At 45.6% G+C, this 14784-nt stretch overlaps 1 protein-coding gene across 2 annotated transcripts; it reads left to right on the plus strand.

Moving 5' to 3' along the window:
• Positions 1-49: 49 nt before the first annotated feature.
• On the plus strand, positions 50-9615 carry BAG1 (BAG cochaperone 1). Of its 2 annotated transcripts, none has more exons than XM_034967302.3 (7): positions 50-441; positions 1818-1946; positions 3477-3559; positions 5610-5723; positions 7732-7839; positions 8713-8775; positions 9332-9615. In XM_034967302.3, the coding sequence occupies exons 1-7, from the start codon at positions 168-170 to the stop codon at positions 9419-9421; spliced, it is 861 nt and encodes a 286-aa protein (XP_034823193.1). In that variant the 5' UTR covers positions 50-167; the 3' UTR covers positions 9422-9615. The 2 variants fall into 2 exon arrangements, with proteins under 2 accessions (XP_034823193.1, XP_034823194.1); XM_034967303.3 differs by having other exon boundaries at positions 50-423.
• Positions 9616-14784: the final 5169 nt, after the last annotated feature.

Raw genomic sequence — 14784 nt, forward strand, 5'->3', positions numbered from 1 at the left:
GGCTGGGTTCCCGGCTGCGCGCCCTTCGGCCAGGCCGGGAGCCGCGCCACTCGGAGCCCCCGGCCCAGCGTGGCCCGCCTCCTTCTCGGCGTCCACCTGCCCGGAGTACTGCCAGCCAGCATGACCGACCCACCAGGGGCGCCGCCGCCGGCCCTCGCAGGCCGCGGATGAAGAAGAAAACCCGGCGCCGCTCGACCCGGAGCGAGGAATTGACCCGGAGCGAGGAGTTGACCCGGAGCGAGGAGTTGACCCTGAGTGAGGAAGCGGCCTGGAGTGAAGAGGCGACCCAGAGTGAGGAGGCGACCCAGGGCGAAGAGATGAATCGGAGCCAGGAGGTGACCCGGGACGAGGAGTCGACCCGGAGCGAGGAGGTGACCAGGGAGGAAATGGCGGCAGCTGGGCTCACCGTGACTGTCACCCACAGTGAGTGTCGGGCGCCAGGTGGGCTCCGTGCAGGTCCCGAAAGCCCGGCGGTGTCTGTGGGTTTAGTCACGTGTCCTCCAGAAGCGTGTGACCTTGCGCTTGTCCTGGCGTCCGGAAGCCTGGGTTATTGGTTGTGTCCGTGGAACTGTCTTTTGTCCCGGGCTTGTGTCTGTACACTTTTCCATGTGGCCGGTGTATTTTGTCTCTGGTCATTTGTGCGATCCTGGGTGTTTGAGCTTCTCCGTGCTTTACGTCGTGGGCCTGGTTGTGTTTGTGTGCCCGCGCAGTTATTGTGCCCTTTGTGTCAGGCATATATTTGGCCATGTGGTCTACGACTGCTCCGTGTGTGATAAGTCAGAACTTCGTGCATGCCGGGGTGCTCCTCGTGTGCTGAGTGCCTTCTCCGTGTGCGCCGCTTGAGTTGGCCGTGGGTCCAAGCGTTGTACTCTGGGCACCCTTTGGGTCTGCCTACTGTTGGAGTTGACACACTACCAAATGAAGTCAGTACACCGGAGAGCTGAGTCCATGAGGTTTCTCTAGAACCAGCTAGGGGAGGCCCAAGGGTCTGGGAATCTGGAGACCTGGATTCTAGATCCTGCGGTTTTGAGTGACCTTGGGATGGACGGCTTCTTTCTAAGAATCCGGTTTCTCCTCTGTGAAGTAGATTTGGTAACCCTGGCTCCTGCTGACCTCACGGAGCTGTTGGGGGAACCAAACCTTGGTGTAATATACTGTACACAGGCTCCCTCCTTACTGTCCACATCCCTGGAAAAGAATTGGCGTCTCTTCTTCAGAAAGGAAGGCTCTGCTGTTCGTATGCATTTGTCTGTTTACTTAGCACAAATCATGGATGCACTCAAGTGTGTTCAGTGGGAGAGACTTGGAGGAAAACAGTCACTTGCCCATTACAGCAAGCGAGACGAGACCAATACAATACAGGGTACAGGGCAGTCAAGCCACAGGAAGCAGATGGCTTGTGATGAAAAAGGTGAGCTTGGGAATCAGCTAGATCTGATGTCAACTTCTGATTCCAACAGTTGAGTTTCCATAGGCAGTCCTTAACTTGCCTGAAGTCACAGTTTGCTCATCTGTGAAATAAGAAGTAATAGGTAGATCTACTTCGTGGGGTTTATCTGAGGATTAAATTAGATTATGCATGAAATGCTTAAAATGTTAGCAGATATCATTCATATTGTTAGTTATTATAATAGAGGAAACAGAGATACTTGAGAAGGTCACCAGAGGAAAGCTGGGTGGCATGGGGGCAGGCTCTGTGGAGTAGGTGGCATATGAGCTGGGCCTTGAAGGCTGGGTAAATAAATGTGATAAAGTGTCATCCTATATTGGTGTATGTGAAAGAATCATATTCGTCAAATGCTTTTCTTTCTCCCCAGGCAATGAGAAGCACGACCTTCATGTTACCTCCCAGCAGGGCAGCAGTGAACCAGTTGTCCAAGACCTGGCCCAGGTTGTTGAAGAGGTCATAGGGGTTCCACAGTCTTTTCAGAAACTCATATTTAAGGGTAAGCATTTCTTTTTCTTTCTTTCTTTTTCTTTTTTTTTTTGAGACAAAGTTTCACTCTTGTCGCCCAGGCTGGAGTGCAATGGCATGATCTAGGCTCACTGCAACCTCCGCCTCCCGGATTCAAGTGATTCTCCTGCCTCAGCCTCTCGAGTAGCTGGGATTACAGGTGCATACCACCATGCCCGGCTAATTTTTGTATTTTTAGTAGAGACAGGGTTTCACCATGTTGGCCAGGCTGGTCTCGAACTCCTGATCTCAGGTGATCCACCCGCCTCGGCCTCCCAAAGTGCTGGGATTACAGGTGTGAGCCACTGCACCTGGCCAAGGGTAAGCATTTCTTTTCCAGCTTTTCCTTATGGCCAAAGGACAGTTTTAAAACTGCTGAACTTTTCCTAATAGTCACTCTGTTTTCAAACTGGGACAATTTTTATTTATTTGTTTATTCATTCAGTTCTTCAACAGATATTTATTGAGGACCTGCTAGGTATTGGACACTTTCAAACACCTGGACAGGTGTCAGATTTGAAGTCTTATGATGATGGCAGAAATCTCACCATTTTTGATGAAGCTCATGGGCAGTCTTCCCTGGCTAGGTTAGATCCTCTTCCCATTATATGTTACCATGGTACTCCCTGCTGTTTTTGCATCACTTCTATGAAATTACTATTAAATAATCATTTTCTTAGTTGCTTAACATCTGATTTCTCTGTTAAAATAACAGCCTCGGTGAGGGTGGAGATACTGCTGTGTTTCCAGTGCCTCCCATTGTTCTGACTCAAAGGAGGTTTTGAGCAAACTTACCTGAGGCCTGGATGTGGCGGGCTCAGTGGATGCATGATGCTCATTTCTGCCAGGACCCACACCCTCCTGGCCCCTGCCCTCTGTCTTCCCACCCCCCTGAGAATCTATCATTCTGGTATCCACTGGGGAAAGACTTACCCCATTGGGTGTCAGTCATTATAAAGAATTTAGTAATAGGAGGCATTTTTATTTATATTTCATAGTGTAACATATTGTCTTTAATTTTTAAAAATATTTTATTTCTGAATTATAAAGACAATAGAAATTCATGTTTCAAAATAGAGGAATGCATGAAAAAGAAAATGTTCCCCTGGATAAAACCCCTCATAATAACACTGTGTCATCAGCATTCATTGTGGTATTGGGGTTTCCTGCAAAAAATGAGCTTTAATGGCTACTGTAGACCTTAATGCCTACTGAAGACTTTAAAGTCTTCTGTAGTATGGTTCGTCGGTCCCTGATTCCTGAATATTTGGCTCTTTCCAGTTTCTCACTATTATGAAAAGGTTGCACTGAATATTATCATATAGTAGTTACTGTGGAGTCGCATGTCCAGTTATTTGTTTAGGATAAATATCTAGAAATGAAATTACTGGGTCATGACACCCTCTAAAAAGATACCAATTCTCATTAGTGAACACACTTGTCTATTTCCTGTATCCTGCTGAAATTTATTTTCAGTGTTGTACAATTATTACAACTTGGCCTACCTTTCTCCTCTTTTTAGGAAAATCTCTGAAGGAAATGGAAACACCGTTGTCAGCACTTGGGATACAAGATGGTTGCCGGGTCATGTTAATTGGGAAAAAGGTAAATTGCTTTTTCCATCAGAAATCCTCAGAATCAAATGACCGAAGTCTTTTATACATGTTTCTGTTTAGAAGACCAAACTGGGGACCCAGATTCTGCATTGATAAAACACCTCTCTAAACAAATACAATCTTTATTGGTTTTACAGGATTACCAATTTTGTTGTTCTCATACCCTCCTGCTCCTGTTGGTTAGAACTTTTGCTCTAGGAATTAGGAGCGGTTGTGCTGCCTTAATATGTTTTTTGTTTTGGTGGTAGAATCTTGGTCTGGTTAAAATGGTGCCTGGGACAGGTCTCATTCACTTGGAGTAGAATTTGCAAGAGTCTTTTGTTAAAATAAACTTGTAGATATTAAGAATAATCACTCTGTTCCAGTTCAGGAGCCTCTCTCCCTTTAACCAACCTTTTAACTAAAATCTCCCACAAGGGAAAACCTTCGACTGGAAAGAAAGGTTCAGACTAAAGAACTGAGGGGAAAAAAAGACAGATGAGGTCAGCAACCCTTAAGGTGATGAGAGAGGGCTGTGGCCAGCCCTGCATTGTGACACAGCAGAATTATGAGCATATGAAGTTCCCTTATTGTGAGTTAGGTGGCTGAGTAGAGAGAGGGCAGATAAACAAAGTGAAGGCAAAAAAAATCTAATCCAGACTTGGAACTGCCAGGAGACTGGAACTCAGGACTTGCTACAAAGAGAAATGAATAATTTGGGATAGCATAACTAAGCAGAAAGCTGCTAGACCTATCTATCAATTGTTTACCTGAGAGAAGAGGGAAATATTCTAAATTTCTCGCTTCAGGGTCAGGGAGAATGGTGATGGGCAACAGGCAGAACCAAAGAGTCAAGTTTGAAGAAACTATAGGGCTTTTACTTGGAGCTGACACAGAGCGTATGGAGCGAAGTGTGAACTCAAGTAAGGCACCATGGCACATGCCTATTGTCCCAGCAAGTTGGGAGTCTGAGAGAGGAGGATCACTTGAGTCCAGGGGTTTGAGGCTGCAGTGAGTTATGATCATGCCTGTAAACAGCCACTGCACTCCAACCTGGGAACCGTAGTGAGACCCTATCTCAAAAAAAGAAAAAAGTCTGAACTTAAGTCTAATCTACCTCTTTTGGACTGTGTGATCTCATGTTACTTTACTACATTAAGCCTCAGTTTCATCATCTGTAAAACAGCAGTACTTCCCTGATGGAGTTGTGGTAAGGCTTAAAAAATAGGTAAGGTGCTTAGGATAGTGTGTGGCATGTAGGAAGTGTTCAATAAAAGTATTCATCGTTGTTAACCAGCATCACATTAAACAGGAGAGCTCAATTGGAGGCTGCCATTTAGGAATTCCATTTAAAGGAATGGTAGAATTCCACCTGTCTTGCCATTCTGGACTCCTCACAAGTGTTTACTGAAATGTGATTACCCTCCAGGCTTCAGTCTTGGTTGTTGATCAGTATAGGGCTGAGACTGAATCTGGCACTTGGATTGTCTCCATTCTCTGCACCCAAGCTGTCAGGGCCCTCACCAGAATGTTTACCTAACACCTTCTCTATAGTCTGGAGTCTTTGTAGATGGAAAACTTGATATATAACCCTTTGACTTGATTTCCAAGAAGCAACAGAGTTAAAACTGTTATTTGTAGGTGAGTGGCTTCATGCAGGTGTGATCAGGTATTTTTCCTGACAGAGGCTGCTGTTCTTGTTGATTGCTTTTTCTTTTTTCTTTTTTTTTTTTAGACAGTCTCGCTCTGTCACCCTGGCTGGAGTACAGGTGCACGATCTCAGCTCACTACAAACCTCCACCTCCCAGGTTCAAGCTATACTCCTGCCTCAGCCTCCCGAGTAGCTAGGACTACAGGTGCACGCCAGCATGCCTGGTTAATTTTTTTGTTTTTTTAGTAGAGACAGTGTTTCACCATGTTGGCCAGGCTGGTCTTGAACTCCTGACCTCAAATGATCTGCCCATCTCAGCCTCCCAAAGTGCTGGGATTATAGGCATGAGCCACCACGCCCAGCCTGTTCTTTTTGACTATTGGCTTTATTTTCTTCTTAAACATTTTAGAACAGTCCACAGGAAGAGGTTGAACTAAAGAAGTTGAAACATTTGGAGAAGTCTGTGGAGAAGATAGCTGACCAGCTGGAAGAGTTGAATAAAGAGCTTACTGGAATCCAGGAGGTAACTCTCTTCATGGACCTTGACTTTCTGCCTTCTATCAGAGCTTCCTGGATATAACTTGTGGTTATGGGGACATGTTCTGCAGTCAGACTCTCTGGGTTCAGATCCTGGATTCACCCTTTCTCTTACTGTGAACAAGTTTATCTTTGTCTCAAGTTCCTCATCTGTAAAAAGGGAATAATGGTGACATTTCCCTATTAGGATTGTTGGGAGAATTAAATAATGTAGATTGAGCTTGACACATACTAAGTGCTTTATAAGCGTTTATTGTCATAGTTATTGTCAAACCCCAGCCAGCATCCATTTATGCTCACAGGAGAGCACCTGCCTTGCTAGGATCATGTATTGTCTGAAATAGAACAAGTAGCTTCTCTCTGGGCTGTTGTAATGTGTTTGGCAAGGCAAATAACATTTTGTTGGTTCATAGAAGGTCCAAGTTGAACATGATAGTGGGGTTGGGGGAGTCATCCTATTCAATTCCTTATATTAGAGATGGGGTACTAAAACCCAGTAAGGATTAGGACTAGCTCAAGACCACTTATTTATTTTTCCCTCTCATTTTATAGCATTAATTGGGGTGTGTTTGTGTTTTGGCTTTTTTTTTTTTTTTTTTTTTTTGATATGGAGTCTCGCTCTGTCACCCAGGCTGGAGTGCAGTGGTGCAATCTCAGTGGCTCCCTGCAGCCTCTGCCTGCCAGGTTCAAGTGATTCTCCTGCCTCAGCCTCCCGAGTAGGTGCGATTACAGGTGCCGCCTGCCACCACATCTGTCTGATTTTTTTGTATTTTTAATAGAGATGGGGTTTCACCATGTTGGCCAGACTGGTCTCAAACTCCTGACCTCAAGTGATCTGCCCGCCTCAGCCTCCCAAAGTGCTGGGATTATAGGCATGAGCCACCGCACCCGGCCTATATGTTTGTGTTTTAATTACAGAATACATGCTGACTGTACAAAAGTTTTAAGTACATGTATAGGCACTAATATGGAAAATAAAAATTACCCATGGGGTCCCAACTCAGAGATGACCATTACCAAAGCCTGAAATATATTTTTCATCTTAAAAAAATTTGATATAATGTTATTTACACTTTATAAACTATTCTTTTATTGGATAAAAAATTAAACATTTTCCTATGATGGTATTTTTCAAAGCTTGCATGCATTTCATCTTGTATAAATGTATTATTTACCTAGCCAACTTTGTATTGTTCATTTAATATTATTTTTACCATTATGTGTAATGCTTCTTTGACTATCCTTGGACGTAAATCTTTTTTGACCATTCCTGGTTTTTTTGGTAGAATAAATTCTTTGAGTTGGAATTGCTGGGTGATGTTTAAAGCTCTTGCTACGTGTTGTGAAATCTGTATCTGTAGCTCGTGGCTGTGATAAACATCCTCAGAGATCCCTGCTATCCAACTCTTGTCACCAGCTAACTGGTCATTAGGCCAAGCTGTGTGAGTGAACCATTAGACAATTTGATAAAAATAAGCACTGCTGCCATTCTTTAGCATGTGTCTGTGCCACAAGTTAGTGACACATGTACATATATTCCCTTTACCTCACAGTAACCATCTAGGGTGTGGGTATCATAATCTTCATTTTTAAAATGAGGGTACTGAGGCATGAATAGGCTAAATAATTTGCTCAAGATCACAAGTTAGTAAATGGCAGTCAGTTTTCAGGCGTAGGCTTTGAAGACTCTAAACCTGTGCTTTTAACATCTGCCTCTTCTTGTGACTGGGGGCTTCACTGGAGCCAAGCCTCAGGAGGCATTTGCAGCCACAGTGGGTCATGCGAGGTAGAGCAGACTGCAACCTGATAGAATTCTTGGACTGGCCCACGGCCAGCCTTTTTAATTTTTCCAAGAGTTAAAGTTGTGGATCTGAGATGTGGCCTGGCCTGCCAGGGCTATGGTGGGCTCAGTGTGATTGCATCATTAGTATTGTGGCATGGAGTCTTCCGTCAGCCTCAGAGAACCCTTGCAATAATGCATTATTTCCCCGCAGGGTTTTCTGCCCAAGGATTTGCAAGCTGACGCTCTCTGCAAACTTGATAGGAGAGTAAAAGCCACAATAGAGCAGTTTATGAAGATCTTGGAGGAGATTGACACACTGGTAAGTAAATATTCAGCTGAGAAGAACTAGTTTTCTTTGACTTTATTTCAGTCACATTCACTCTTTCAGTAATTTACTCTCCTATTGCCTGAGCAAACCCATCACTTGAGAATATTAAGCATCTACTATTGTGTGCCAGTCATGTTGCTAGGTCCTGGGTGAATGCATGATGATAAGACAGTTCCTGCTTTCTAGGCACTCACAGCCCTCCAGCATAGGACTTTTATCATTTACACTTATGTTTGCCAGTAGCATCTGTAATCGTCATGAAGCTGGGACCCAAGGAGTCCATGATCTCATGGTCCAGGAAACAGAGGATTTAACTTTCTCTGATGAATATGTGACTGATAATTCTGCAGGGCTCATTACTTATAGAGGATTCAGCCAGACCCAGGTCTTGTGAGGCCATTGAAAATCATTAACTCTTTTGCAGATGATAGTAATGATATCTCTAGCCTGATGCTTCATTCTTGAAGGTGAACTGCACTGTGTACTTCTGTTGGCCAGGGTGGGTGTAAAGAAGCAGCAGCAGGCACTTTTCCTGTCACAATGAGCCCATGGTGTGGCCAGGGCAGAGTATCCATACATAGGAAACAATAAAAGAACAAAGTCTGTGTTACAGATCAGTTCCTATGGCCCAGACATTGAGAACACAGGGAGCTTTTATAGGGACAAGAGCCATGGAAAGGCCATACAGGATGCAGACCCAGGGAAAGCGTTCCTGAAAATGGATATCACATTTACATTGGTGACCTGTGACCTGTTTTGTGTACTGTGGGTGTTTCTTATGTGCTCTCATGTCATTTTCACTGAGGATTATTTGTTACATGTTTACTATTTACTAACTTGTATTATCAACTTACTCTTCCATAGATCCTGCCAGAAAATTTCAAAGACAGTAGATTGAAAAGGAAAGGCTTGGTAAAAAAGGTTCAGGTGAGTTGTGTAATAGTGCACGACAAGGCGTAATATGTTAATGTGTAGGTATGTGTGTTTATCTGTTCAAAATCAGGTAGTGTAGGAGCATGGTGTGTGGTATGGGCTTGTTTTGGTTATATTTATCAGCAGGAACCCCAAACGTCAGAGAAGAGCCACCTGTGTCCCTGTAATTATATTTGAATTTAAACTATTTAGGGAGGGAACTCACTGGAGAGCAGATAGGGCTGACACATTACACAATTCCAGGAGGCAGTATTCATGCACACAGTGCTTCCTGCGATTGTGCAGTTGCTGTGCAGTGGCCCTGAGGCAAAGCTCCCTGCCTTGACCACCTTCTAGGGGATTGCTGGCCTAGAGCATGGTCAGAATGCTGGTCCTATGCTCCCTCCCTCCCCTTACCTTGGAACCCAGGCCAGTGGCCCATCTCCATTCATGCACAATCTGTTTTGAGTCTCAGCCATGGGTTCCCCAGAATGGGTAAGCAAGGAGCCTTGTGTGGGCAGTGGTCGGCTACCCCTGGATGGGCCCTTACTGCCCCGTGTGTATTTTCTAGGCATTCCTAGCTGAGTGTGACACAGTGGAGCAGAACATCTGCCAGGAGACCGAGCGGCTGCAGTCTACAAACTTTGCCCTGGCCGAGTGAGGTGTGGCAGAAAAAGGCTGTGCTGCCCTGAAGAATGGCGCCACCAACTCTGCCGTCTCTGGAGCAGAATTTACCTGATTTCTTCAGGGCTGCTGGGGGCAACTGGCCATTTGCCAATTTTCCTACTCTCACACTGATTCTCAATGAAAAATAGTGTCTTTGTGATTTTGAGTAAAGCTCCTATCTGTTTTCTCCTTCTGTCTCTGTGGTTGTACTGTCCAGCAAGCCACCTTTTCTGGAGAGGGCCACCTCTGCCCAAATTTTCCCAGCTGTTTGGACCTCTGGGTGCTTTCTTTGGGCTGGTGAGAGCTCTAATTTGCCTTGGGCCAGTTTCAGGTTTATAGGCCCCCTCAGTCTTCAGATACATGAGGGCTTCTTTGCTCTTGTGATCGTGTAGTCCCATAGCTGTAAAACCAGAATCACCAGGAGGTTGCACCTAGTCAGGAATATTGGGAATGGCCTAGAACAAGGTGTTTGGCACATAAGTCGACGACCTATCCCTCATTGTGACCTAATTCCAGAACATCTGGCTGGGTTGTTGGTTTCTAGACTTTGTCCTCACCTCCCAGTGACCCTGACTAGCCACAGGCCATGAGATACCAGGGGGCCGTTCCTTGGATGGAGCCTGTGGTTGATGCAAGGCTTCCTTGTCCCCAAGCAAGTCTTCAGAAGGTTAGAACCCAGTGTTGACTGAGTCTGTGCTTGAAACCAGGCCAGAGCCATGGATTAGGAAGGACAAAGAGAAGGCACCAGAATGAGTAAAGCAGGCAGGTGGTGAAGCCAACCATAAACTTCTCAGGAGTGATATGTGCTTCCTTCAAAGGCATTTTTGTTAACCATATCCTTCTGAGTTCTATGTTTCCTTCACAGCTGTTCTATCCATTTTGTGGACTGTCCCCCACCCCTACCCCATCATTGTTTTTAAAAAATTAAGGCCTGGCGCAGCAGCTCATGCCTATAATCCCAGCACTTTGGGAGGCTGAGGCGGGCGGATCACTTGAGGCCAGGAGTTTGAGACCAGCCCAGGCAACATAGCAAAACCCCATTCTGCTTTAAAAAAAAAAAAAAAAAAAAATTAGCTTGGCGTAGTGGCATGTGCCTATAATCCCAGCTACTGGGGAGGCTGAGGCACAAGAATCATTTGAACCTGGGAGGTAGAGGTTGCTGTGAGCCGAGATTACGCCCCTGCACTCCAGCCTAGGTCACAGAGTGAGACTCCATCTCAGAAAAAAAAAAAAATTGAGTCAGGTGCAGTAGCTCCTTCCTGTAGTCCCAGCTACTTGGGAGGCTGAGGCTAGAGGATCACTTGAGCCCAGGAGTTTGAGTCTAGTCTGGGCAACATAGCAAGACCCCATCTCTAAAATTTAAGTAAGTAAAAGTAAATAAATAAAAAGAAAAAAAACACTGTTTATGTGCTCATCATAAAGTAGAAGAGTGGTTTGCTTTTTTTTTTGGATTAATGAGGAAATCATTTTGTGGCTCTAGTCATAATTTATGCTTAATAACATTGATAGTAGCCCTTTGTGCTATAACTCTACCTAAAGACTCACATCATTTGGCAGAGAGAGAGTCGTTGAAGTCCCAGGAATTCAGGACTGGGCGGGTTAAGACCTCAGACAAGGTAGTAGAGGTAGACTTGTGGACAAGGCTCGGGTCCCAGCCCATCGCACCCCAACTTTAATCAGAGTGGTTCACTATTGATCTATTTTTGTGTGATAGCTGTGTGGCGTGGGCCACAACATTTAATGAGAAGTTACTGTGCACCACACTGCCGAACACCGTTCTAAACTATTCATATATATTAGTCATTTAATTCTTACATAACTTGAGAGGTAGACAGATATCCTTATTTTAGAGATGAGGAAACCAAGAGAACTTAGGTCATTAGCGCAAGGTTGTAGAGTAAGCGGCAAAGCCAAGACACAAAGCTGGGCGGTTTGGTTTCAGAGCCAGTGCTTTTCACCTCTACTGTACTGCCTCTCAACCAACACAGGGTTGCACAGGCCCATTCTCTGATTTTTTTCTTTTCCTCTGCTTCTCCCTCTAGCTCCCACTTCCTCTCTTCTCTAGTTCATTTTCTTTAGAGCAGCCCGAGTGATCATGAAGTGCAAATCTTGCCATGTCAGTCCCCTGCTTAGAACCCTCCAATGGCTCACTTTCTCTTATTATAAAGGCAAAAGTCTTTACCCCATGCCTTCTCCCATCTCATCTCAACCCCCTCATTTGTTGGCTGTCTGCTGTCAGCCACTCTTCTTTCAGGTCCTCAGATGCACTGCACCCTCTCCTGCCTGGGGGTCTTTGCTCCTGCTACTACCTCTGCTTGAACAGCTCCTCACCTTCCTTCCTCCAACCCTACCCTTGTATAGGTGACTTTTGTTCATCCTTCAGAATTCAACTCACATGTCTCTTGCATGGAGAACCCTCACCTACTGTCTTGAGACCCTGTCCAGCCCCCAGGTGGGATCCTCTCTCGACTTCCCATACATTTCTTTCACAGCATTTACATAGTCCATGATAGTTTACTTGTGGGATTATTTGGTTAATCTTTGCCTTTAACACCAGGGTTCCTTGGGTGAAGGAGCTTCTTTATCTTGGTAACAACATTATTTCAAGCATATTGTCTTGTATATAGTAAGACCTCAATAAATATTTGGAGAACAAATGAATGTTGAATGCACACATCAATAGTGAAACTTCTATAGCTGCATTTGGCCTCAGAATCTCCGTCAGCATTGGAATTTACAGCCTTAACAGCCTTTATTGTCTTAAGGGTTGAGAAAAGAGGCCCAACGCATGGACTGCTGGGCAGATGTGATAGGTGATTGCACAGGCCCCACCCACGCAGATCTGCTCATCCAAGGGGTTTCTGCCTGTGAAACTCTTCTCCCGTGAGAAGGGGAGAGAGCACCCCTTCTTCTCCCGTGAGAAGGGGAGAGAGCACCCCTTCTTCTCCCGTGAGAAGGGGAGAGAGCACCCCTTCTCAGGTGCCCACTTGCCTGGGACATGTTAAGTCTTACCACAGGGAGAACAGATGGGAATGTGTGCTCCCACAAACGAATTCTTCGGCCTCAGGGCTGGAAGGATTCTCCCACATTGTTTTTTGTTTGGTTGGTTGGTTTTTGTTTTTGTTTTTTTTGAGATGGGTTCTTGCTCTCTTGCCCAGGTTAGAGTGCAGTGGCTTGATCTCTGCTCACTGCAACCTCCACCTCCTGGGCTCAAGCGATCCTCCCACCTCAGCCTCCCGAGTAGCTGGGACCACAGGTGCGTGCCACCATGCCCGGCTAATTTTTTGTGTTTTTGGTAGAGACAGGGTCTTGCCATGTTGGCCAGGCTGGTCTCGAACTCCTGAGCTTAAGCAAGCTGTCTGTCTTGGCCTCCCAAAGTGATTGGATTACAGGCGTGGGCCACCGTGCCCAGCCTCGACATTGTCTATTTAGTTAATGGTTTCTACTTATCCTTCAAGGCACAACTTAAAGGTTACCTCTTCTGAGACTCCTTCATATAGTAGTCAGGACCTTTGTCAAAAGTACCAGAAGCCAAGCCGGGCACAGTGGCTCACGCCTGTAATTCCAGCACTTTGGGAGGCTGAGGCAGGTGGATCACCTGAGGTTGAGAGTTCAAGACCAGCCTGACCAACATGGAAAAATCCCATCTCTACTAAAAATACAAAATTAGCCAGGCATAGTGGCGCATGCCTGTAATCCCAACTACTCAGGAGGCTGAGGCAGGAGAATCGCTTGAACCTGGGAGGCGGAGGTTGCGGTGAGCCGAGATTGCGCCATTGCACTCCAGCCTGGGCAACAAGAGCAAAACTCCATCTCAAAAAGAAGAAAGAAAAAAAGGAAGAAAGAAAGAAGAAAAAGGAAGGAAGGAAGGAAAAAAAAGGAAAGAAAGGAAGAGAAAGAATCAGAAGCCTAATTCCAAAGAGACTGGGCAAAATAGAAACTTTATGGTCATGATATCAAGTTATCCCATGTAATTTTGGGAAGGTCAAAGGCAGCCGGGCTTCAGGAACTCAAACACTGCCTGTAATCACTCTGCCTCTGCATGCCTGCATCATCCTCTCATTCCTCCTTCTTCCACAAAGCAGGACATGTGACTGCTGACAACCCCTGTGTTGCTCATCCTACAGCTTCAGTGCCAGAGGGGAACTGCCTCTGTTTGCTTGTTTCTAATTTGAAAGATCCTGGGGAAGAATCTTTTGGCTAATCAGCAATGGCCAGGGCAGCAGGGTCTCATGCCACACATAAGGTCTTTAGGGGCCAACACTTAGGTTTTGGGGTAGTTCCCAGAGAGGGGGCCACAGAGTCCACATCTGTAAGTGGTAAATTAGGTATTCCTTCCAGGTGGTGCCTGGCACATTGTTCAGGCTTAATCTCTGATTCCTCAGATGATGAGTAGAAGCCTGGGAAGGAAGGGTCACTGATGAGATGCTTGGTTGGGCTATGCCACTTGGGTATAAGAGGGGTGTCCCACTTAGGGCAGAAACTTTTAGATGTCACCAATATCCACTTTCTCCTCCTACAAAAAGTGAACTAATTTTTAGTTTAATGCATGGCCAACCAGATAGACTGTATTTCTCAGTCTCCCTGCTCAGAAGGCCATGAGACTACATTTTAGCTAATGTGGTTTATACAGAGTGTGTACGTCTTATGGGAAATGTCTTCAGAGGCAAGTGGCGTGCCCTTTCTCTCTGTGGCCTAGAATGCAGATGTGATGGCTGTGGTTGGAGTAGCTGTCTTGGACCTGAGGTAGAAACTGTGATGTGGATGGCAGAGTAACAAAATAGAGGAGCATGGAGTTGTCATACTACATAGGTCTATGTGTAGGAGAAATGAAGTTCTGGCTATAAGTCACTGTTATTTTGGGTTTTCTGCCTCTCACAGCCAAACTTAATCCTACATCATTCATATGCAGGTATGAAACAGGTATGAATCAGTCCCAGTAGAAGGCCTTATTCATAGATGGCCTCCTAGGCCTGCCACCTGCAAATCTATCAGCAACAATTCCTGCTCAGTGTTCCCATTCCAGTGGTCCAAGAGAAAGTAGCTTCCTGCCTTCCTGTGCCCATTCTCTCAGACATGTGTCTTCTACAGAGCATTTCCTGCCCTTTCTGCCCACTCTGCAGCAGGAATCAGAGTCTGTGTGAAACTGCTCTCACCTGCCCAGGCCTCTCTCCATACCCCTTTCTCCTGCCACCATTATCAAGAGGCTCTGCCTAGGGGCTTTGGCCAAAAGAGGAGGTATTCAACATATACCACAGGAGGGGGTCTCTGTCTATGGTGACAGTTCTGAACACTGTGTGTCCCTGTGGGACATTGTGTGAGTGCATGTGTGCAGGACGTGCCTGGGGCTGTGTCTAA

Source organism: Pan paniscus, chromosome 11, assembly GCF_029289425.2.
Source record: "Pan paniscus chromosome 11, NHGRI_mPanPan1-v2.0_pri, whole genome shotgun sequence".
Lineage (NCBI taxonomy): Eukaryota > Metazoa > Chordata > Mammalia > Primates > Hominidae > Pan > Pan paniscus.

Bases quoted from the DNA above. Each gene is read 5' to 3' on its own strand.
- BAG1 (XM_034967302.3), top strand. From the start codon at position 168: ATGAAGAAGAAAACCCGGCGCCGCTCGACCCGGAGCGAGGAATTGACC. The intron at 1,947-3,476 runs GTAAGCATTTCT...TCCTCTTTTTAG, and splicing joins TCAGAAACTCATATTTAAGG to GAAAATCTCTGAAGGAAATG. The intron at 7,840-8,712 runs GTAAGTAAATAT...ACTCTTCCATAG, and splicing joins TGGAGGAGATTGACACACTG to ATCCTGCCAGAAAATTTCAA.